The sequence below is a fragment of the Myxocyprinus asiaticus genome, chromosome 33, assembly GCF_019703515.2.
Source record: "Myxocyprinus asiaticus isolate MX2 ecotype Aquarium Trade chromosome 33, UBuf_Myxa_2, whole genome shotgun sequence".
NCBI classification, from domain to species: Eukaryota; Metazoa; Chordata; class Actinopteri; order Cypriniformes; family Catostomidae; genus Myxocyprinus; species Myxocyprinus asiaticus.
In genome coordinates, this window is record NC_059376.1 from 30,837,248 (window position 1) to 30,861,604 (window position 24,357).

The 24,357-nt window shown below is 38.5% G+C and overlaps 2 protein-coding genes across 3 annotated transcripts; both read right to left on the reverse strand.

Annotated features, from left to right (window-relative positions):
- Window positions 1–1,724: 1,724 nt before the first annotated feature.
- Window positions 1,725–16,773, reverse strand: LOC127424518 (vesicle-trafficking protein SEC22b-B). Of its 2 annotated transcripts, XM_051669821.1 has the most exons (6): window positions 16,536–16,773; window positions 13,938–14,047; window positions 13,558–13,718; window positions 13,310–13,456; window positions 6,474–6,677; window positions 1,725–3,598 (listed from the first exon to the last, which is right to left on the reverse strand). In XM_051669821.1, exons 1-5 carry the CDS (start codon window positions 16,608–16,610, stop codon window positions 6,523–6,525), a joined length of 648 nt encoding a protein of 215 aa, XP_051525781.1. In that variant the 5' UTR covers window positions 16,611–16,773; the 3' UTR covers window positions 1,725–3,598; window positions 6,474–6,522. The 2 variants fall into 2 exon arrangements, with proteins under 2 accessions (XP_051525781.1, XP_051525780.1); XM_051669820.1 differs by lacking the exon at window positions 1,725–3,598 and having other exon boundaries at window positions 5,052–6,677; window positions 16,536–16,772.
- A 1,758-nt stretch (window positions 16,774–18,531) lies between these two features.
- On the reverse strand, window positions 18,532–23,989 carry LOC127424516 (N-acetylneuraminate lyase-like). The gene is made up of 12 exons (XM_051669818.1): window positions 23,901–23,989; window positions 23,679–23,748; window positions 23,497–23,570; window positions 23,294–23,381; window positions 23,138–23,195; window positions 22,784–22,859; window positions 22,450–22,542; window positions 22,094–22,242; window positions 20,584–20,630; window positions 20,089–20,173; window positions 19,862–19,901; window positions 18,532–19,709 (listed from the first exon to the last, which is right to left on the reverse strand). Exons 2-12 carry the CDS (start codon window positions 23,744–23,746, stop codon window positions 19,558–19,560), a joined length of 930 nt encoding a protein of 309 aa, XP_051525778.1. The 5' UTR covers window positions 23,747–23,748; window positions 23,901–23,989; the 3' UTR covers window positions 18,532–19,557.
- Between the last annotated feature and the right edge of the window lie 368 nt (window positions 23,990–24,357).

A 24,357-nucleotide genomic window follows, 5' to 3' on the forward strand; every position in this document is an offset into this window, starting at 1 on the left:
TCAATCCCAGGGCAGAATTACCCTCGTGCAGTTCCTTTAGCGCCTTGGCGGACTTGCAGGAGAGTCATGGCATGCAGGGCGGAGGCGGCTTGTCCAGCGGCACCATAGGCCTTGGCCGTCTGAGATGACGTAAACCTACAGGCCTTGGACGGGAGCTTTGGGCGCCCGCGCCAGGTGGCAGCGCTCTGCGGGCATAGGTGCACCGCGAGCGCCTTTATCCACCGGGGGATTACCGAATAGCCCTTGGCCACCCCACCATCGAGGGTAGTGAGGGTGGGGAAGCTGAAAGATCGGGACCAGGCAGTGAAAAGTGCCTCCCACGACCTTGTCAGTTCTTCATGCACTTCCGGGAAGAAAGGAACCGGAGCTGGGCATGGCTTTGAGCGGCGCCGTGAGCCCAGGAACCAATCATCGAGCCGCGAGGTTCAGGGGAGAGTGGAGGGTTCCACTCTAGCCCGACGCTCGTGGCTGCCCGGAAAGCATGTCGTCATCTCCGCGTCAGCCTGTGACTGGGCGACCGCACCCGATGGGAGGAGCCCAGCTGAGGCTTCCACGTCTGACTGGACGAGCCCGCTCTCCGATGCTGTGCTCGAGAGCTCATCACTTTCGTGAGCTCCGAATAAGAGGTCGAACTCGCCATGAGACGAGCCGGTGGACTCATCCGGAAGCCCGATCAGGGCAGACGAGCGTGCTGGGGAATGGGAGGTCTGTGGGGGGATACCCAGCGGAGGTGGTCCCATTGGGGTCCCCAAATCGCCCCCTGTGCTAGCCACGCTGGCCTCATACCCGTGGGTAGAAGGACCGAGGCGGGGAGCCTCTGGGGTGGCTGGCTTTCTTACGAAGGTAAGCCGCGACTGCATCATTGCCATGGACATGTTCTCGCAATGAGTACATGACCCATCTACGAATGCTGTCTCCATGTGAGCAGTGCCCAGACACGAAAGACAGTGATCGTGACCGTCAGAAGGCGAGAGATAACGAGCGCAACCAGGAATAACACACAAAGGAAAGGCATCTTTAAAAAGACGCATCTTTAAAAAGACATTCCGTGTGTGCCACTCTTTTAGAGAAATATACTCTTTTAGATAAATATACTCTTTTATTTCTACCAAAGCATCCAGGGGCATTCTCTGCAGTGCACCAGTGCAGAGGAGGGAGAAGCCGCTGAAATACGCCATCAGATCCAGCAGAGGTGAATGAACAGTCGTGGGAATTCAGCTCAGTGAGCATGACCGTTCGGCTCCGAAGAGAAAATCTGAATGAGTGGTTGCATACCAGCTCCTTTTATACCCCTATGTTCGGGGGAGTGGCATGCAAATACCACTCACCAATTTTCATTGGCCTTTTATCAAAGACAAGAGGGTGTCTTGGGCTCCCAAGAGTGACCCCTAGTGTCACTACATTGACACAACTTCGAGTGAGTGACAGATAGGGAACTATAGTTTGCTAATATTAAATCTGTGGAGTGGTTAAAAAAAAAATGAGTTTTAATGACTTCAACTTAAGTGTATGTAAACTTCTGACTTCAACTGTGTGTGTGTGTGTGTATATATATATATATATATATATATATATATATATACATACATACACACACACACACACACACACACACACATACATACACAAACTACTGGTCAAAATTTTTGAAACACTTGACTGAAATGTTTCTCATGATCTTAAATATCTTTTGATCTGAAGGTATACGATTAAATGTTTGAAATTAGTTTTGTAGACAAAGATATAATTGTGCCACCATATAAATTTATTTCATTATAAAACTAAAATGTAATTTAAAAAAAATATGTTTTTGAAATTGATGACTTGGACCAAATAAGGAAAAGCAGCCAATAAGTGCCCAACATAGATGGGAACTACTTCAATACTGTTTAAAAAGCATCCCAGGGTGATACTTCAAGAAGTTGGTTGAGAAAATGTCAAGAGTACATGTCTGCAAATTCTAGGCAAACTACTTTGACTACTTTGAAGATGCTAAAATATAACACAGTTTTGATTAATTTTGGATTTTGTTTAGTCACAACATAATTCCCATAGTTCCATTTATGACTTTACTATTATTCTAAAACGTGAAAGAAAAAAAAAAAAAAAAAAAAATAATAAAGAATGAGTGTTTCAAAACTTTTGACCGGTAGAGTGTGTGTGTATATATATATATTTTTATAGAATTTTATTTTGTAATATAACATATAATACCATATTATTCTTTTTATTATCATAATGATAATTTTGCAACATACAAATGGAGGCTAAAGAGTAGACAAGCACAGAAATTAAACTTCTTGTTCAAGCACCATTTCTGAAGCTGTACTGAATTATGATGACACATGTTCACTTAATGTCATTGCATGTCATTTGCTATGTAAGGTAATGTATACAGCTACAAATATTTGAAATTAGGTCAAAATAAAGTGAACCTGCAGAGTTGGGTTCACGAGGCAGGTAAAACACGAACTGCTACGTTAAAAAATAGCAAACTAAATTCAGAACACCTCCTGAGATGGTCTGAGATCATTTGCACCATTCTCATTGACAACAATATTCCTGTTGTTTTCAGAAGACTGAAACTGAGAAGACAGAATGAGAACTCTATGCATGCACATTCCATGAGAAGCGCTCGTGCTGCGCTCATCTGTGGCACAAGGCCACTGAACCTCTGAACATACACCCAATCAGACACACGCATCAATAGATTCTCTTTCGTCTGTTCTTCAAAATATAATAAATGTTTTTTTAAATACGCTTACTGTATTTGTGTCTAATGGCATTTCTTGTCATGTGTTACTCTGAGACATCTTACAGGTCACCCACCACAGTGGCGGGTAGATGAGCAAAATTACCCACCACTGTGCATGAAATACCTTGAAAATAAATTTTGCGAGTGTTAATTCAAAATCTTGCTTGGAATATAGTGCATAAGTCATAAGGACTACTTTTAGATCCATTATATGATGCTTTTTTCTTTTTGGAAAAACATCCCCAGTCACCATCCACTTTCATTGTGTGAAAGAGAGAAGCCCAGACATTCTGCTAAATTTCTGTTTCATGCTAAATGAAAGTCATAAGGTTTGGCATTACAAGTAGATGAGTAAATGATGACTGAATTTTTGCTGAACTACCCATCTTACCTTGATCTTGTAACACTTGTCTATGTATCAAAGTGTGGGGGTGGACAAAGATAGCATTAGTTGTGACACAATAGTGTCAAGAACTGCAAATCTCCTACATCTAATGGCACCTGCGGATGCAACACACTCACATACAGTAGTTCTTATGCAGACCAATGCAAAATTTTCTCAGAATATGCTATTTAATGTGTTGCACACCAGCGGTTCCTAAAAAGGCTGCAACAGATCTACTTAATGGATGGCACCAACTTAACCAAGTTTCTTATCTGTTCAGTCTAACAAAAAGCCCAGCAGTGTTCAAGGCTTGGCAGTGTTTTTCAGCAGGTCAGCCTCAGCTAGCTCGCACTTCCCCCTCTACAAAGAGAAACCAAGGGGTGAAGAGTTGAGTCTGATCACTGTGGTTGGTGATGCACGCTACGGCGGCAGCTTCTCTTTTTGGCTGTGCCCACTTCCTGCACACACAGATGGAACGGGGTAAAAACGTCAGCATTTCCTTCTCTACAAGAATGGTTAGCACCTTTTCTTGCATCTAGTCTGTAAAATCAACTTTCTCTCTTTCTGTTTTCTTCAAAATGTAAACTCTGCACAAAAGACAAAAAAAAAAAAAAAAAAAAAAAAAAAAACCAACAACTGCCGTCTGTGCTGAGAAAAGAGGCTTATAAAACTAAAATTGGGCGCCCTCTGGTGTATATGCATGAAAAGGCAGAACTTATGAGACTTTGTTCTTATGACTTGGACAAAAGAAACTCCAGTTTTTACAGTTTTTCTTAAAGGAATATTCTGGTTACACTACAAGTTAAGCTCAATTGACAGTATTTGTAGCATAATATTGATTACCACAAAAATGAACTTCGACTTGACTCATTTTCTTTATATAAAAAAAAAAAAAAAAAAAAAGCAAAAATCTGTGTTACAATAAAGACAATTACAATGGAAGTCAATTGGGGCCAATGTGTAAACGTTAAAATACTCACTGTTTCAAAAGTATTTGCCGCACGACATAAATAATTTGCCTGTTAACATGATTTTAGTGTGATAAAATGGCTTGCTAACCTTTTCTGTATAAAGTTATATCCAGTTTAACAACTTTGTTGCCATGATAACGCCATAAACCCTAAAACCCCTAAAAAAGACTGTAAAAATGCAGATTTAAGCAACCTTAATGCACAAATAATACACAAGTTTTAATAATAATAATGATTATTCTAACAATAATTCCTTACAATTATATAGCGCTTTTCTAAGCGCTCAAAGCGCTTTTACATAAATAGTCTAGTAGTGGGGGAATCTGCTCATCCACCACCGGTGTGCAGCATTCACCTGGATGATGCGAGATGCGACAGCAGCCACAAAGCTACAGTATACTCACCACACGCAAGCGATCAGTGGAGAGAGTTTATGTTAACTAATTAGAAGAATTAATGTTAATCCTTATATATGCAAGCAATACATTTCTGCCTTTAAAGGTGCATTCAGTAAAAATTTCCACATTAAAAAGTTTTACTCCTAAAATAAATAAATAAATTACTAGTAATTTGGAAACATGTATAAAATCATGACTAAGATGAAAACTCCAGTCATATCAAAAATTTACTATTCTACATAGAGAGGATCCCCTCATGGGGGCTGCCGTGTTCGGATCACATGACCAGCTGAATACTAATCATTTTATCTCATTAACCACCCTGTTATTGGACACTTTCCCTCATGGATTAAATTATTCATGACTGACCATGAACAGTGAATTTCTACAGTGTAAGTCCAATACGACATAGGGCCTACATAAAAAAATAAAAAAATACATTGTACCTTCAAACCCTCTAAAAAATGGCCTCAATCACCATTTCAAATTGTCAGCAACTTTTTTTACATGTCTTGTGAAGTCTTACGCAGAAAAAGAAAAACTGAGTTTGAATAATTTTATTTATACTGGAGGCTCGGTGACGGTGAGCTGCATGAAAGCCCTTTTGATGAGCATGTCAGTTTTATCCAGTTGATACAATGATGTCTGATCAGGTATTGTGTGTTTAGTTCTTCAATGCATTTAGTAAAACACAAACTAATGTAAACTCTGAAAGATAAAGCTGCAGGAACCCTGGTCAGTTATCTGCAACCATGCAAAGGGGTAGTCCCACAGACACAGATAAGCATTGTTGTAGACTACATTGGACTACTCACAGAACATCTGACCCAAATATCTGCTTCTCGAAAATGTGGCAGCCCACCACTATTCCTGACACACTTCAATGATCTGGTCTGTATTGAGTAATTGGACAACACCGCGAACATCCCCGCTGCAGTGGAAATGTAGTGCAACATACATACCAACAAAACAATCGAAAGTTCCAAAATGATGGCAGGTTCATTTCGAAATGGCAAAAACTCAGATTTGTAACTAAAGTATTTCTGAGACAACTTCGAACTGGCTTTCTTGATATAACACTATTTCATGAGGCTTTCAGAAGTGAAAAATCCTTGCAAATTTGCTGAAAGGTTTTTCTATATCTGAAAAAAGGAGCCTCACTAGGTTAGATTTTGTGCAGATAACTGGAGGGATTGAAGCTTTAATGTCACACGTCTAATGTTTGCACCTCCTGGCTGGAAGGAAGTCTTACCAAATGTCCAAAACCCAAGGAGCATTAAATGTATTGTTACCCCAAAATTAAAATTCTGCCATCATTTACTCACCCTCATGTTGTTCCAAAGCTATATGACTTTCTTCTGCTGAACACAAAAGGAGATGTTAACCTCAGTCACCATTCACTTTAATTGCATATTTTTTCCATACAATGAAAATGAATGGTAACTAAGGATAATATTTAGCCTAATATCTACTTTTCTGTTCCACCGAAGAAAGAGTGCCTTACAGGTTTGGAACAAAGTGAGGGTAAGTAAAAGATTTTTAGGTGAACTTCCCTTTTAATCCCACAAAATGTGCTAAAAATACAAATCTGAATTAACATAGATCTGTTAATGAATCATTAATTCCTAGATTTGGGTTCCACTGCTGTTGTATGGTACTGTTATATAGTATATAAGATTACTTGACAGGAGGGGCTTTTTTTACACAGACATATACAGGACAACACACTTTCTTTCATTCTCACTCTTCCACTCACACACTAACAAACACATTTTCCTTCCACAATCTGATCATGCACAGACAAACTTTTGTAGTTCATAAAACATATACCAGTGAGAATCAGGTTAGGGACTTTACAGCCTGCTAGGAGGGAAATGTTGGATCCAGCAGTCTTTAAGAACAGTTCGAGGCCTTAAAACACAACATGAGCTTGCTGATGTTTTGAGAGTCCATCTGCTTTTCACCTGTAATTTTCTCAAGAGCCCCTCTCCCATCCATGCATTCCCCTTGACCTCACAGCCACCAGAAGCGTATGTATACGATAAGCATGATGAAGAAGACTCCGCCCGCAGCTAGCTTAGCGTACGTGGAGCGAGTGTTCAGGTACTTAGCATCACTTCTATATTTTTTTGACAGGCTGGACAAGTTGCTGGCCTTTGAGTCCAATGCTGAGGAAGAGATAAAAAAATTTAATAAGCCAATTCAATCTGTCCTTTTCTCAGAACTGACTCATTTTTGCTATTACTTTTTACCAACTGGTTCAAAAGTAAGCTACTTATAGTGGATGTATAAAGTCAGTTCTGCTCACATTCACACAAGTGTACACATAAACTATGGATATGTTGTACTAACAACTAGTTTGGAACCAGAAAGTGTGTACATACGTAGCACTTTCTTAATTTTGGACAGTGCACCTTCTATTTTACATAATTACAGATTGTATATTTACATAACTTTATATTTTAAAACCTTATTTTTAGGAAATGTAATGATGTATGTATGTACTGTATGTATTGAAAACAGTGTGTGCTCTTTTTCTGTAGAATGAATGCCAATTGATATTTTGTTATCTAATGCAACGATATTTATACATTAAAGGAATAGTTCATCTAAAAATGAAAATTCTCTCATCATTTACTCACCCTCAAGACATCCAAGATGTGTATTACTTAAAATCTTAAAAATAAAATCACATTAAGGCAGAATGAAAGTAATCCATATGACTCCAGTGGTTTAATCCATATCATCTGAAGCACTATGATAGGTGTGGGTGAGAAACAGATCAATATACAAGTCCTTTTTTTCTTTAAATCTCCACCTTTGACCAGCCCCGATCAGTAGGTGGCAATATGCACAAAGAATGCGAATTGCCGAGTTGCGTGGCGCCATGCAGGGGTTGGACGTGTGAACGGCGAGCTCTGCGCACTTTGCTAGTTTTTTATTCTTTTTGTGTCTTAAACCAGTGAGATTCAATACACCCTGCTACATAACTGTTCCAAGAAGTCAACATGTCAAAATATTCAAAATCCTCAGGCTCTGGAGATATTAAAAGACATTTACGTGTTAAAACTGATACCCCGGACAGGGCCGCAGACAACGGACTTGGTTTGGAGTCAGCGGCAACTGTCCAGCATGTCGGATCTGGAGGATCTTGCTATAATACGTCAATCGATTACGGCCATGGAAGCGAAATTCTCTGAGTTGGTTACAAGAATCGGGGACGTCGAGAGACGGATCGATTATCTGGAGTCATCAGAGAGGGAATTAGCTGCAAATCTGCTAGTGACCAAGGCAGATTTGCAGTGCATCTGGGAAAAGTTGGAAGACCTTGAGAATCGTAAACAATTCCAAAGTCCAAATTGTTGGAATTCCTGAGCATGAGGAAGGCCGAGATATGGTGAAATTCCCAGACAAACTCTTTCTGAGTCTGCTCGATTTCCAGCTTATGGCCTGTTATGTCGAGCGAGCTCACAGGGTCTCAGCTTGGAGATCTGCGGAAGGAGACAGGCCCCGATCAATTCTGGCCAAATTTCTACGCAAGGCGAGGAGTAAAGGAAGGCTTTCTTGGACAAACCACATAATTTTCTTGTTCCCAGACTTTGTGAATTCGACAACAGAGAAACGTGATCAATTCAAGGAATGCAAGAAACTCTTACATCAACGGAAGGTCGCTTTTGCACTGATGTTCCTGGCCAAATTGAGAATAGATACTAAGGATGGCCACAAAATATTTACATGCCCACAGCAAGCGATGTCTTTCAGAGAGACAATGGGGTGAGTAAGCCATTTGGTGATTTTCATGTTGCTCCCAATTGAGCTTGACTTCCTGAACATACACTTGACTGTCTGAGGAAGCTGGGTGCCTTTTTGTTTCTTTTTGTGTTGGTTTCGCCTAGCGGCTGGAGTTTGTTTTGTGGAATAACACTCCTTGAAGAAACTTTTGCATGACGGAATGCAAGAAACTCTTACATCAACAGAAGGTTGTTTTGAACTGATGTTCCCAGCCAAATTGAGAATAGATACTAAGGATGGCCGCAAAATATTTACATGCCCACAACAAGTGATAACTTTCATAAAATCAATGGACAGAGGAAGTCATGGTGTGTTTCTCATGTTGCTCCCAATGAACTTAACTCACTGAACATACACTTGACTGTCCGAGGAAACTGGGCACCTGTTTTGTTTCTTTTTGTGCTGGTTCCGCCTAGCGGCTGGAGTTTGTTTTGTAGAATAACACTCCTTTGGGACAGTTGTGGATGAATCTGCACGTGCCTTGTGTTTATGCCTCCTATTGGCTGGAGTTTTTTTGTGGAGTATTTTTTTGCAGGACATTGGAAGGATTAGGTCATCTGCTGCACTCATGAACAGCCGGCTCACTGAATATTCGTTTTACTGCCCGATGACACTGAATGTTTTTTATTTTATTTTTTTTATTTTTTTTTGTGCTGGTTCCGCTAGCGGCTGGAGCTTGTTTTGTGGAGGAACACACCTTCGGGACAGTTTTGTGAATGAATCTACACGTTCTTTGTGTTTATTCTGCCTATTGCTGGAGTTTTTTTAATAGATTATTTTCTGTTATGTAATTCTGTCTCACAAAATGTGTATAGAAACACCAGACTTGAGCAATCCAATGGTAAAGTTGTCACGGGGACTCTTGTAGGCGTAAATGGACTGTTTGAGTTTAGAGGACGGACGCCAGTTGGCGCTGTCGTGCGTGGGGTTAATGCACACGTTTTTCTTTTTTTTTTTTCCTAGGGAAAGTTCAGGGTTTGACTGTTGCACTAATGTTGGAATGTAATTATATTATATTATATTTATTTATCACACATTATACATTTGCACATATACAGTGAAATTCTTTTTTTTCACAAAAAAGTGCAGAGTCCATGATACGGCGCCCCGGAGCAGATAGGGTCAAGGGCCTTACTCAAGGGCCCAACAGTGGCATTTTGGCAGTACTGGGGCTTGAACCCCTGACCTTCTGATCAGTAACCCAGAGCCTTAACCGCTGAGCCACCAAGTCCCTCATTTCAACATCTTAGTCTCAGATCAGGCCCTGGTGAGTTTAGCGGTGTTGCCACATATGGAGAAAAATAAATCATATAGTTGGCACTTTAAAGTATCCCTTTTGCAAAATCCTGATTTCCAACAAATGTTAAAGGCTGAAATCAATGTTTATATGGAGATACTTATATCAGTATCCTCTGTGGGCGTGGCTTGGGAGGCACTTCTTAGGGGTCGGATCATACAGTATGCCACATTCATCAAAAAATACTAAGCACGAGAACTCGTGGAGTTGGAAGGGAATATTAATAGTGCCGAGGCAGAGCTGAAGTGCCGAATGTAGTCTGTAGATGGCCTCAGAAAACTGACCCAATTGAAATACAGATATAATACTATTTTATCGTGGAAGGTGGAGTTTTGGTTATTCAGGGCAAGACAGTCATATTTTGAGTCGGGGGACAAAGCAGGGAAGCTTTTGGCTAGATATATAAAGCAGAGAGAGTCTTTTTCTACCATTCCCTCAGTGAAATCTGCTGGTGGTGAAATGTTTACCTCATGTATTACCTAATTGATATTAATAATGCTTTTAAAGAACTCTAGTTTGATCTTCATAGTTCCACGTCTTCGTCTACTGATGAAGATATCAGAAACTTTGTGGAACCGTTAGATCTCCCTAATTTGATGACTGAGCAAAAAAAAATTCTCTTGACTCTGAGATAACCTTGGAGGAGGAGCTTGGCGAGGTAATTAAGGCCTTACCTATGGGCAAGGCACCGGGGCCAGATGGATTTGCCGCTGAATTATTATAATTTTTTTTTAGATATTTCCCCCTTTTTCTCCCAATTTGGAATGCCCAATTCCCAGTGTGCTTATAAGTCCTCGTGGTCGCGTAGTGATTCGCCTCAGTCCGGGTGGCGGAGGACGAATCCCAGTTGCCTCCGTGTCTGAGATCGTCAACCCGTGCATCTTATCACGTGGCTTGTTGAGCGCATTGCCACGGAGACATAACGTGTGTGGAGGCCATCCACCGCGGCAACCACGCGCCCCACCGAGAATGAACTACATTATAGCAATCACAAGGAGGTTACTCCATGTGACTCTACCCTCCCTAGCAACTGGGCCAATTTGGTTGCTTAGGAGACCTGGCTGGAGTCACTGGCTGGAGGGTGAATGCTGCTGAATTTTTTAGATCTTATGCTACAGAACTGGCTCCACTTTTGTTAGAAGTTTATACAGAATAATTAAAGAATGGAAAGCTTCCACCAACCATGACACAAGCCCGGATCCCAAACCAGTTACCGTCCAATTTCCCTGATCCAGCTAGACATTCAAATTTTGTAAAAAATGTTGGCTAACCGATTAAGTTATGACATCTCTTAAACATACAGATCAGGTGGGGTTCATTCAGGGCCACAGCTCTTCTGATAACATTAGGCGTTTTATCAATATCATGTGGTCAGTGGTGAATGATCAGACTCCAGTCGCTGCCATCTCACTTGACGCCGAAAAGGCGTTTGATATGGTAGAATGGGATTATCTTTTTAGGGTTTTGGAAATATACGGGTTCGGAAATATTTTTATTGAATGGATTAAGTTACTTTATAGACATCCGGTAGCGGCGGTACAAACAAATGGATTAATTTCAGATTATTTTACTCTGGATAGGGGCAGCCGGCAGGGTTGCCCTCTTTCCCCATTATTGTTATGTCTTGTCCTGGAACCATTAGCAGCTGCGATGAGAAAGGAGGATGATTTTCCAGGGGTGTAGGCGGGAGGTATGGCGCATAAGCTTTTGCTTTACGCAGATGATATTTTATTATTCGTCTCCGACCCCACTAGATCTATGCCTTGCCTCCACAGGATTATTAATTCCTTTTCTAAATTCTCAGGTTACAGAGTCAATTGGTCTATATCCGAAGCTTTGGCTCTGACAGCATACTGCCCAGTAATGGCTTTCCAACCAGGTGCCTTCCAGTGGCCCAAACAAGGCATTAAGTATTTGGGTATTTTATTCCCAGCAAATTTGTCTGATTTAGTTAGAGTTAATTTTGACCCTTTAATAAAAAGTTTTCGAGCGATGGGAGTAGGTGGGCTTCATTACATTTATCTTTGATTGGGAAGGTTAATGTTATTAAAATGAATTGTTTTCCAAGATTCAACTACCTGCTACAGTGCCTCCCTGTAGATGTCCCCCTCCCTTATTCCAAGCAATTTGATAGCATAGCGAAGTCCTTCATTTGTAATGGTAAACGTCCCAGATTACATTTCAACAAGTTACATAGGCTGATTGACAATGGTGGGCTAGGCCAACCCAAGATTTTGTTTTATTATTATGCATTCGGTCTCAGACATTTGGCTCATTGGTCGCTTCCACTGAGAGAGCGCCTCCCTGGTTTTGTATTGAACAGGAAGTCCTTGCCCCTATTTCACCATTGCAAAGCCTTTCTATCAAACTAACCGGAGAAGTTAAGTCGCACCCCGTTATCTCACATTTGCACGTGGTTTGGACAAAAGTGTCCACAGTGTTTAGTTCAGACATTTATTTAAATGTTGCCTCAAGCATATGGCTGAACCCTAAATTACATATTAATAAGTCCCCTTTCTGTTGGTCAGAGTGGATCAGGGGGGGAATATGAGAATGTATCTCCTATATGAGAATGGAGTGCTGAGATCTTTGGAAAATTTGGTTCAACATTTTAAGATTCCTTGATCTCAGTTCTTTAGGTATTTACAGCTCTGCCACCTGTTCTGTACTATTTTTGGGAGTAGTATACACCCCCCTAAAGCGACAGATACTCTGGAAGTAGTGATTACTGCTTTTGGAAAAGGTCATGAGGCTTCTGTGTATTACTCCCTGCTAATTCAGAGTCTGGGGGATGGAGCTTTGTCTTTTCTCAAGAGATTATGGGAGAAAGATTTAAATTTGGTATTGGAGGAGGGAGGGGGTTCAGAACTTTATGGGTGAGGTATTGGACACTCAATTTTCATTTTGCCCCAGACTCTGTATCCTGGGTGATGGGACGGCTGTCAATATTGGGGACAGACATTTAAAAGGTTGCATCCTAGCCGGAGTCGTAATTGGCATGAAAGTCATCCTCAGGGGGTGGAAGTCGGATGGGGCTCCCTTGTTTAGGGAGTGGTGCGGGGAGATGGGTGAGGTGGTGGCGTTTGAGGAGATGTTTTTATCACATACAGATATGTGTATACACATATATACATATAGATATAAATATATATTATGTTTTTTTTTTTAATCTTTTCTTTTTTTTATGTTCTAGTTGTTGGTGACCACAGTAGTGCGTGTAAGGACTTAATCATTGATCTGTTTCTCACCCACACCTATCTTATTGCTCCTGAAGATATGGATTTAACCACTGGAGTTGTATGGATCACTATTATGCTGACTTATGTGATTTTTGGACCTTCTAAGTTCTGGTCACCATTCACTGGCATTGTATGGACCTACAGAGCTGAAATATTCTTCTAAAAATCTTTGCTTATGTTCTGCAGAAGAGAGACAGTCATACCATCTGGGATGACATAAGGGTGAGTAAATGATGAGTGAATTCTCATTTTTGGGTAAACTATTCCTTTAAGTGTGGCTTATACTTCCAAATGCTTTTTGGGGCCACTGTACGTGTAGATAACAGAACATCTATGTGAATATAGTCAATTGTACAGATTTTGATTTTTTGATCTTCCATTACTGCTGACAACAGCCTCAGAACAAATTCCGAAGAAGCTGATGCTCATTATATCTGCCCTAAAACTGAATAGAGAATTGTGAGTAGTTTACCAGATAAGGCCTCTCCTCTCTGCAGAACTTCTTCTATGTTGGCCACCATGATCCTCTGTACATCCTGCAGCTCTGTGTTAATATTGCTCAGGTTCCTGCGCGCTCTACTGTCGATATAAGACTTTTTGGTCTTCTGAATGTATGTGTCTACAAACAGGAGAAAAAGTATTATGAGATAGCATGAATTTGATCGGCAATATGTTTGGAAGCCAATGAAACTCTGGCTGGTGGAGAGTGAGGACTATTACCAAACTCTATGAAGGAGTATGGCCTGGAGACTGTGGGCACCTTCTTGCCATGTTGTTCATGAAATTCTGCTTGCAGATCTTCAAGATAAGCGAAGGCCAGCTTTTTAGGAAACCCGGCTTCACAAAGCACCAGGTAGCAAACTCCTTTCTCAATGACATAGCTTTGAAAAGAGGTAAGAGGACACACTTTTTATGACCCATGTATATTATCTACAGTACCTTTATGTATAAGAAATAAATAAATTAATTAATAAAATAAAAAACACCTTTCAAAAATGTAAATGTATAATGCTCTTGGAATCCATAAATTCATCTACTTTTGATAAATAATTGACTTAGCTCATTATATGTAATATAGTTTCAGAATAGTTTCAACATACTGAAAGGCCATTAAGCCAGCCTCTAAGGTACAGCGGGTGGGACTCTGCTCATTCAGTTTGCGAAACAGCTGTTTGGCTTGGCTCTGATATTGCTGGAGGTCTCGACCCATCTGAGAACAGACATGAGAGTTAGACTCAATAACACACTAAATATTACACTGATACATTTGACTCGATCCTCTTCCAAGGCATTTCACAAGGCTAAAGGTGAACAAACCTTTTCACTTCCCTTCATGGCAGCATGAAAGGGGGAAATGTAAATATGTTAGACCATATATCAAATTACTGTTGTAAAACTAATGAAACTACTGGGCATGTACCAGATCCATCACACATGAATCCCATTTGTAGGAACTTCAAAGAAAACTACTTCCACCTAATCCAACAGTATATCCAGAATAGACTGTACTCTGCTTTTTAAATGTGCATTTATGGTTCCTAAAAGATTAACACTTAACAATTATAGCTATTCAGCTGCAGATGAATACATGGGTCACATACGCTGCCTTTCTTCCATGGAACTTAAAAGAAGAATGCCCACACCACTCTTTTAAATGATGCCAAAATTAATTAATTGGTTCTGGTATGTCTCATGACTGATCATGACATGGCAGGTTTGAATTGAAAAAGCATGAATGAGATTTGTTAGATTTTCAGTTAATAATGACTTAGATGCCAGTCTGTTCCTAACACAGTTAGCATGGGTGTGGAAGACTTGGAATATAGCTGACAAATCATATGGACTTAAAGCTGAAGTGTGTCTTTTCGGTGACACTAGCGCTACCAATCAGAATTGGAAAAATAAACTGTTTTCAAAACAGCTTTCTGAATACGCCCCCCATCTGCTGTTGATTAAAAAAAAAAAAAAGAGATAGCCCCACCCCCAACTCACACCATTGGTTGAGTAAAATTGTTGTGGTGGGTCTAAGCGGGTCACTCAAAATAAAAAGAGCAATTTTCAAAGAGCCACAGAAAGACAGTGCTTACAGTTTGAGAAAATTAACCTACAAATGGCTAACTTATATTTGTCTCTGCAAATTAAGCTGGAATAGGAGAAATTATTTTAACACAGAAATAGTTACATACTACATACCATTCACGCCAAACACGTTTTTATGTTCGTCTGTGCTCTTTATAGATTATTTTTCTTTGTAAACATGCTAGACAGAAGTCTTTGATCGTTCGCCATGTCCAGCTGCTTTTTAAGAGTCTTTAAGTTTCTTAGATGATGTGTCAGGTAAAAAAAGAACATTAACTTTTAAAAGTGCACCTCGAGGGGGCCTGGGTAGCTCAGCGAGTATTGACGCTGACTACCACCACTGGAGTCGTGAGTTGGAATCCAGGGTGTGCTGAGTGACTTACCCAGGTTTATTAAAAGAATAAATCAGGTGAAAGCAAAAATCATTCCAAAAGAGGGCGCTAATACTAATCAAGAACACTGATAACCTAAACAAAATCTAATACCAGGGTTGGGGAGTAACGGAATACATGTAATGGGAATATGTATTTAAAATACAAAATATAATTTAAATCATTGGTAATAAGAATACAGTTACAATCAAAAAGTATTTTGATTACTGAAGAGATTACTTTGCATTTTATTGTCATTTGTTTCATTTAATATTTAGTCCTTTCAGATGGAAAACATTTATACATATAAATGATGCGATCCAAAGTGCATTTAAACAGCGGTGAAACATTTTCTTATGATGATGTGTTACATTCATACGAGCAGACAGAGAAGTAAGTTTGAAGTCAGTTTGGAGCAGAAGAAATAGAAATAAACCTTGTGTAAATTGTCAGCTTTATGCTAAGCTAAAATGCTATTTCTAGCCATTTTACATGCACATATTACCAGGCACGATCATATTTTATTATCAAGAAAATTCACGTTGGATCGTAATTTATTTTTTTCTAGTAAGACCTTTGATATTAGGGCAAAAATCTTATTCTTCATAATAATTTTTGTATTGTTTTCCTGTAAAAATATCTAAAAATCCTTAAAACAAGATCAGTTTGATTTATCTTGTTTTAGAAACAACACTGCATAAGATGTTAAAGTTTTTCAGAGAATGTATTTTTAACGTGTATTTTGGCAGAGTTTTTATAGTCAAAACAAGTGAAAAAAAATCTACCAGTGATGAAGAAGTAATCCAAAGTATTTAGAATACGTTACTTACCTTGAGTAATCTAACGGAATACGTTACAAATTACATTTTACAGCATGTGTAATCTGTAGTGGAATACATTTAAAAAGTAACCCTCCCAACCCTGTCTAATACGCACATTCACTAGTTTGAGAAACACATCCAGAATACAATATATGATCTTGCTAGATTCCACGTGAAACACTTACAAATTTAAGTAACCTCTAAATCAGTGATTATACCACTGCAATTTGAGCGATTAAAGGCCAGATTAAGACAGCTATCCACTGTCTGTTGATTACAGATCACGATAACGAGAGACCTTTACAGAAATGACGTTTACAAGGCATTGCTCTTTGATCTGTCAAATTTACAGCATACACTGGCCTCCCCTGACACAAACACACTGATGTAAATGATAAAACATATAGAGATCACTGAGCACAGATACCTGCTCGTCCTCCTGCATTGAGGCGGCCAGCGGCAGTCCATCCGCCAGTCGGGCGATCATTGTCAGCAGCACCATTCTGCTGTAATGTCAGGTTTGATGAAAATGTATAAGTGTTGGAACAGGTAACAGAGCTGTAGAAATGTCTCTGTCTGGATTACAGCTTGACAACACTCCTCCGTACGCTGAGCTGGCCGGAAATGCGTGAATATTTGGTGTCGCTGTGTTATTGTCCCGCTGGGTCTTACTTTATTCAACAGCTAGCATTGGTTCCGCATTGATTGGAACATAATGAGGATGGGAATTAATGTTGGAAATGTTGCTCCTAGACGACAGAAATTAATGCTGTTTATTGTTTGTTATTTAAATCGTATTATGCCAGAATCTGTCAGGGACCGTTTTTATAAGTTGCCAGGTGTAACGTCCTAACTCAAAAGAGTTGGCAGACAGGTTGCCATCACTTATTATTTGTATTATTCACCCAAAAATGAAAATTCTCATCATTTACTTACCCTCATTCCATCACATATGTGTATGACTTTCTTTCTTCTGCTGAACACAAATGAAGATTTTTAGAAGAATATTTCAGCTCTGCAGGTCAATACAATGCAAGTGAATGATGGCCAGAACTTTGAAGCTCCAAAAACCACGTAAAGGCAGTATAAAAGTAATCCATACGACTCCAGTGGTTAAATCCATGTCTTTAGAAGTGATATAAGTGTGGATGATAAACAGATGTGTAAGTCCTTTTATACTATAAATTCTCCTCTCTGCCCAGTAGGTGGTGATATGCACGGAATAATGTAAATCAACTAAAACAAAAGAAGAATGTGGAAGTGAAAGTGGACATTTAAAGTAAAAAATGACTTAAATATTGAGTTGTTTCTCATCCACACCTATTATATTGCTTCTGAAAACATGAATTTAACCACTGGATTCAAATGGATTACTTTTATGCTGCCTTTATTTGCTTTTTTGAGATTCAAAGTTCTGGCCATCATTTACTTGCATCGAATGCACTAACGGAACTGATGTATATATATATATATATATATATATAACTCATATTAAAAATGTTGCTTGTGTTGCTTCTGCTGCCGATGACTGATCATGATCTGTGTAAAACAGCAATTGGTTTAGTCACACTGTGAAGTCAGCATTAAAACCACTGATTTGGTGATGTGATGACATTGCAGTCTTGACATTGCAATATAGGGTAGACCACTCTTTCCTGCATTGCTATATTCCACCTAAAAAAGTTAATATAGATTTTATGTCTATTAAATAATGTCTTGTTACAATTTTTTACATCAGATTTCTCTTTAAAGTTCATATTAAACGTAACTTTCTATTTTCAGATTTGTATAAATTTACAGTAATGAAGTTGTCTTGGATGACCTGCAAACAGGAAAGTCATCTGAGGATGAGTGAGATTAGACTAACTCACAGGGGAGGTTGGAGCACCTCATCCACTTCAAAGGTTTGATTTGCTTCACACCAGCATGCCAAAGTAACACCACAGGGTTGAACAGAGAAAAAGAGGTCAGAACATATCTTTATATTTTCCAATAACTGTCATAACGGCATCATCACAGCTAAGGGAAACCCTGTGGTGCAGATGATTTTTACAATAGTGGAAATGTAAAGATGGAGAAGCCTAATGAAAAGAGAGAAATACGGAGCCATTCTATCCTCTCTCAAAGTCTTTGGACTAGGCAACTTCATGGGTCTCTAAAAACTTAAATACTGTGTAAGAAAATGACATTGAAAATGTCAGAAAATTAAAACTCTGTAATGGCATACTAACAGACATATCAAAATAGAAATGTCAAATTATAATTGGCAGGGTCCAGTCTGAAAGATGATACAGACTAACACAGAATGAGTTTGAATAAGAACTTTAAAGGCTGTGCTTACATTTATGAATAAATCTTTATTCAATGTAAACATTTCCTGAAATACAAAAAATCTGCTTACTATAACTAAAATAAAATTTCCCTTTCTTAAGAGGTATTCTAAAAAAAAAAAAAAAACAATACTGAAATGAAATAAAACACTGAAAATGTTCATTTAGTGGTTCGTGTGAAATCTCTAGTCAAATTTTTAGTATTGTACAATATCCATGGACACCAACAGCAATCACAATTGAGAATAGCTTGCTAAGTTATTATTCAGTTTGTAGTATATTAAGAAAATCTGTGCAACAGAAAAACAGCACAGATGACTATTACTTTGATTTGATCATAGAGCAGATGATTTTCATCCAAAATTACTTACAGTTCACTTCTGCAAAGACTGTCTTACAGTACACTTGTGCAAGGAATGTCATTTGTTGCAAGGAAAGTGTTTTTTCTTTTTTAAGTTGCTAAGGGCACTATTGGTGACACAAGAGCAGCCCAGACCTGGGACTCACTGAACCTGCAACTATTGTTTCAGCAGCCTTGATTGTTAACCATTATAAAACCACAAAAACAATTTTATACAGTTTTAAAGGTGCACTCTGTAAATTTTTCCTCGTTAAAAAGTTTAACTCCTAAAGAAATTAATTGTAATTTTAAAACATATGTGATATGAAGACTCCAGTCATATCAGTAACCTTACAAAAGCTGTTTTATTCTACATGGAGAGGACTAAATGGATTAAAATAATCATGGCTGACTGTGAATAGTACATTTCTACAACGGCATCTGAAACTGAGAACTATTCATTTTGAATGACGCTGCATCCATGCCACTACGTGTCAGTGTACGTCCAAGATGACACAAGTAAAAAAGTTACTGAGTGCACTTTTAAACTAGCCAATAGCCATATAAAGAAAGAACATTTTAAAGACATTATGCATGTTTGTTTACAGTATGTGGTTATTAAAAAAAGCAAGAACTAGTATAAAGTAAAGCATCGAAGTATAAAAATGCAATACATCAACATAAAGTAAAGATATATGCTACAACTGTCAGGTCAGTAACACTGAGGAATGTTCAAAATATTGTGGTACAAGTAGAGTAGGTTCAATAAAATGTGTCATCTAATCTGAGTGTCCCTCAGAGAGGTACTTGATTTCCTGTGCTAAAGACTGGGCCTTTGAGACAGGGCAGGACAGCAGTGGGAGTCGAGGAGGACCCAGTGCTAACCCTGACACTTCACTCATCACCTGCTTATTCATGGCCACATCAAAACCTGCAGAGCATGAATAAATAAAGAACTCAAATCAAGGGGATTTAATCCAAACACCCTAGGCTTAGGTAACTGAAAAGAGTTGCTTGTAATACACACAACACAACTGGAGCCTCACAGCTATACTGTAAGCTTGTAGAAACCAGTCAACTTACCCAGGTTCATAGCAAATGTGATGACATCCATAAATTTAAACTGTAACCAAAAAAGCAAATGATTAACAGCTGTTAATAAAATTCAAATGAAATAGTAATCTATTAAACTAAGCACAGGCATATAAATGTGGAAATGGTTCACCAGCAGGGGCTGAGGTTGAATAGACATACAGTATAATAAAGATAAGCAGATGTACATATGACAAGGGATGGGTGATATACTGTACCTGTAGGTCTCTGGCCTGTATGGCATCTCCCTTATCGAAAGCAGAGATCATTTGCTTCACTATGCGTCCGAGGTAGTTATATGTGCTAGAGAGGAGAGTGTTCAGCAATGCATTATGAGTATAGTTTGGGATTTTAGCTTTCTCAGTTACAAGAATGTGTCAACAGCCACTGTTTTTTCTGGAATCTATTGTCTATCTTCATATCTAGCCCTTTGAACATAAATGTGAAACTTTCGTTTCTGCAGTGTTAAAATAACAACCGATTACAACACTGAGGTCACGCTATTGTCACCAACCAAATCAGTCTCATGAGACACTGACCAACAGAATGTATTTATCAGGAACCAGACCGAAACCACAGTGGGGAACACATCAAAAGGTCATGATTACATGGTAATTGGGGCTAGAAAATAAGGTTAAGGTGTTGAAATTCTGAATTGTACCAGACAGTAATGCAATAGAGAAGTTAGAAGATGCCGTTATGTTGACACTCACCTTCCTACTGCTCCATGAACACCCAGTGCCAAAGCTCCCAAGAGTTGCTGCAGAGAAAAGTGTCAATCATAAAGTTTTTCACACAAATTAAAGTCAACTTAAAGGGTTAGTTCACCCAAAAATGAAAATTCTCTCATGATTTACTTACCTTTCAAGCCATCCCAGATGTGTTTGACTTTCCTTCTTCAGCAGAACTGATGTGAAGGTTTTTATAAGCAGATTTCAGCTCAGTAAATAGCGTTGTATTTCTGTTTGAAATGTTCTTACTCTCGCGTGACGTTCTTTCCTTTGTCGTGTACAAAATGCGTACTTCTGACTTCTCGCGTGAACAGGTCATTGCGCTTATGTCACTGATGCGTCTACTGCTGACAGGAAGCAATTTTTTTAAAGTTAATAAAGTTTTAATTATCGATTTATTTTTTATACAAACCCATCGATTTGCTTAAGAAGACATTAAATGATCGACTGGAGTCGTGTGGATTACTTTTACGCTGCCTAAATATGCCTTTTGGACCGTCAAACAGCCAGCAGCCTGATGGCACCCATTTACTTGCATTGTATGGACAAACTGGGCTGAAATCTGCTTATAATGATCTTCACTTCGGTTCTGCTGAAGAAGGAAAGTCATACACATCTGGGATGGCTTAAAAAGAAGTAAATCATGAGGAAATTTTCATTTTTGGATGAACTAACCCTTTAATATATTTCAAACTAGTCACACTGATAGTTCAGCATATTCACATGAATCTCACAAAACCTGTCTGGGTCATATTTCACTCCAAAACCAAAAAACCAAAAAATAAAAAATAAGTACTAAGAAATTATATTTTGCTTTGCAACCTATTTTCAGGACCATTAAGATTTTAGGACACCAGCCCCATTACTAAAAGGTGAAAAAAAAGAAAAGAAAAAAGAAATCATGCTCATTACTGTAATGCGCATTACTGCAAAACAAAACATAAAAAAACCACATACACAATGATATACTGTATTAATTATTTTCCTAAGTATACATCATGAAAGTATTTGTTGTACTGCCTCTAATTTTTGTTAATTCTAATTTAGAAATCATTGTATTATAGTAATTATTTTACCGTAAAACAGTAAAAAAAAATAAAAAAAAAACTGTATACTAAACAGCAAACAGTATACAGTACTATATATTACAGTCATGAGAATCACCACTGAGAACAATGCATATTACAAAAAACAAAACAAACAAAAAAACAGCAGGATTAAAGTGTTTCATTATGATAATGAAAATTTGGGAAGAAAATGTATTGACAATAATGTCACCATGCAAAAAAAAAAAAAAAAAAAAAACTCTTAATTATACTAAAGTAGGCTTAATTTTCTTCTTATTAAATAAGACATACTAAAATATAGTTGTTTACATTTTTCTTTGGGGTAAAATGTGACCATGACATGTTTCTATGAAATTCATCCATTCTTTTGAGAAGGTTAAAATAAAGGAGCAGATGCAAAGATGAGGAGGGAGGGGATTTCATACTTCATCTACTCCATACAGGACAGACCAGTTTTGGGACTGGCTGTAACAGACACACTGTCCGAGATCCCTGAGGTCAGTCCCACTGTATTTCACTCCCTGAAATGAGGGGATCATCAGCTCAATCCCTTTTAGCACATCACCTGCTTTCACTGTGAGTGTAAGACAGTAGAGCAGAGTCGAATGATAAAATAAGAGAAAACTGAGATTGAAGAGAGAAACAGCAACAATGCAATCTGTAACATGCCAGTCTGACTCATTGAAAAACTCATTACTGTATACAGTGCAATTGTAAAAAATCTAAAAAGTCCTCAGTGTTTTAAGTGCCAGAAATTATGATGATCTGGGTTCACACTTACAGGAAACACCAGTCATGCCTGGAATATGATAATAATAAAATGGAAGATCTGGAGCACAGGCAGCCACTTCCTTTAGAAACATTTTCAACGCATCTGTTAAAAGAGGAAGATACTTTGTTTTGTCTACAATATATATTTCTGTTAAGAAATATACACTCAACTAGACAAAGGTTTCGACACACTTGACTGAGTTTATGTTGTAAGTGATTTAAAAAAAACTTTTGAGCTAAATGCTTATGCCCAAATGCTTGAAATTAGTTTGTAAACAAAAATATATGTATATCTTATTTATTAGAATTTAAGCAGTATTTAGAACAATAGAGGGACTAAAAACCTGCATTAGTGGGTTTGAAATAAGAAGGAGAGATTACTGCTATGCCATGGGCCTCTATACTGGCAGCATGCCGAGCCTGAGGGAAAAGCAAAACATCTACTCAGCAAAAAACATCCACTCAGCAATTTTATACAATCACGAGGAGTAGGAGTGAACTACCTGTTTATCTGTATGTTCTGAAACATGTACAGACAAGCAATTCATTTGAAGAAGGATAATTCTGGGGTTACTGTTATGTTAAAAGGCAAAAGTGCATTTACAAAAGTTATGTATATGTGAAAGAACACAGATAATGGAAATAAATGGAAAGCAAATAATGCATGTAAAAAAGGGGATGTGAAGCTTTGTCCTCACCAGTTCTTGAGAATCTTTTATACACATGCATCCAACATGAACTATCACCTGTTCAAGCCTGAACAAACACACACAGACACAGTCACAATAAGGATGCATTCCTCTATCTTAACCTTCAAAGGAAAACATGCTGTGCATAAACACATTATTACTCACTTGCCCTTGCCCTGTAAGCACCATTCCGAAGCAAGCTGCTTTCTTTCTTCCACAGTGAGTGAACAGCCCTCGCCCGTTGTGCCATTCACTACCAGAAAAAAGTGGGGGAGACATCAAATTCATATAATTGTGTTAATCAATATCCTCTTTCTTTCCCTTCCTCAGATATGCCCCCAAACCTTTCATTAAAAAAGGTGACTTACCAAACACACTCTTGACACCCTGTTTCTCTATAAGGTAATCAATGTATGGCTCGATCACAGAGAGATTAATCTCCCTAAAAAACCAGCAGAAATTGAATAACAGACCAATGACTTGATAACATCACAGTTCACGCAACAGGCATATTCTGTACAACTTTGATGAGAAGTTTGAAATATTTCACCCTTCTGTAGTGAGTGGTGTGAAAGTAGCTGCCACGAGCCCAGTGAGCTTTTTCACCTCACGAGACATCTCTGCATACAGTACACATCAACATCAAAAATTGCTAGTGGATCAATGCCGTGGATGTGACAGGTCATACATTTGATATATGTTTCTTTTGATCGACAAGCATTAAACTTGCACGACGCTTTTACATCAAAACAGACTCTGTTGCTTACAGTACCTTTTCTGTCTCCTGAGCAGCCTTCTCCAATGCTCTGACAGTTATCACTACTAAACCCGATCACTGTAGTATACTTGTTTGTGCGTGACGTCACGGCACGTGGATGTCATGCGAAGGCATGTCAGCGTGAAAGCATGCTGGGAAATGTAGTTTTTGCCTCTTATATTGTTCTTAAAAACAACACTTAGAGAAATGTTTCATTCATGGACTCCAATAAACAGCATGTTACCAAGTTTACATAATTTAAATAATGCAAACAATGAAATAAGAAAAAAATATGCAATAAAACTTGGGAAGGCGTGGCAGCGTGAAGGCATGCTGGGTAATGTAGTTTTTGCCTCTTACATTGTTCTTAAAAACAACACTTAGAGAAATGTTTCATTCATGGCCTCCAATAAACAGCATGTTACCAAGTTTACATAATTTAAATAATGCAAACAATGAAATAAGAAAAAAA

Coding starts and splice junctions, on each gene's coding strand:
- LOC127424518 (XM_051669821.1), bottom strand. CDS start 16,610: ATGGTGCTGCTGACAATGATCGCCCGACTGGCGGATGGACTGCCGCTG. Junction 14,048..16,535: donor CAATGCAGGAGGACGAGCAG/GTATCTGTGCTC, acceptor GTCTGTTCTCAG/ATGGGTCGAGACCTCCAGCA. Junction 13,719..13,937: donor GCTGGCTTAATGGCCTTTCA/GTATGTTGAAAC, acceptor CTCTTTTCAAAG/CTATGTCATTGAGAAAGGAG.
- LOC127424516 (XM_051669818.1), bottom strand. CDS start 23,746: ATGTCTCGTGAGGTGAAAAAGCTCACTGGGCTCGTGGCAGCTACTTTC. Junction 23,382..23,496: donor GGGTGTCAAGAGTGTGTTTG/GTAAGTCACCTT, acceptor TTTTTCTGGTAG/TGAATGGCACAACGGGCGAG. Junction 22,243..22,449: donor AGGCATGACTGGTGTTTCCT/GTAAGTGTGAAC, acceptor TTACACTCACAG/TGAAAGCAGGTGATGTGCTA.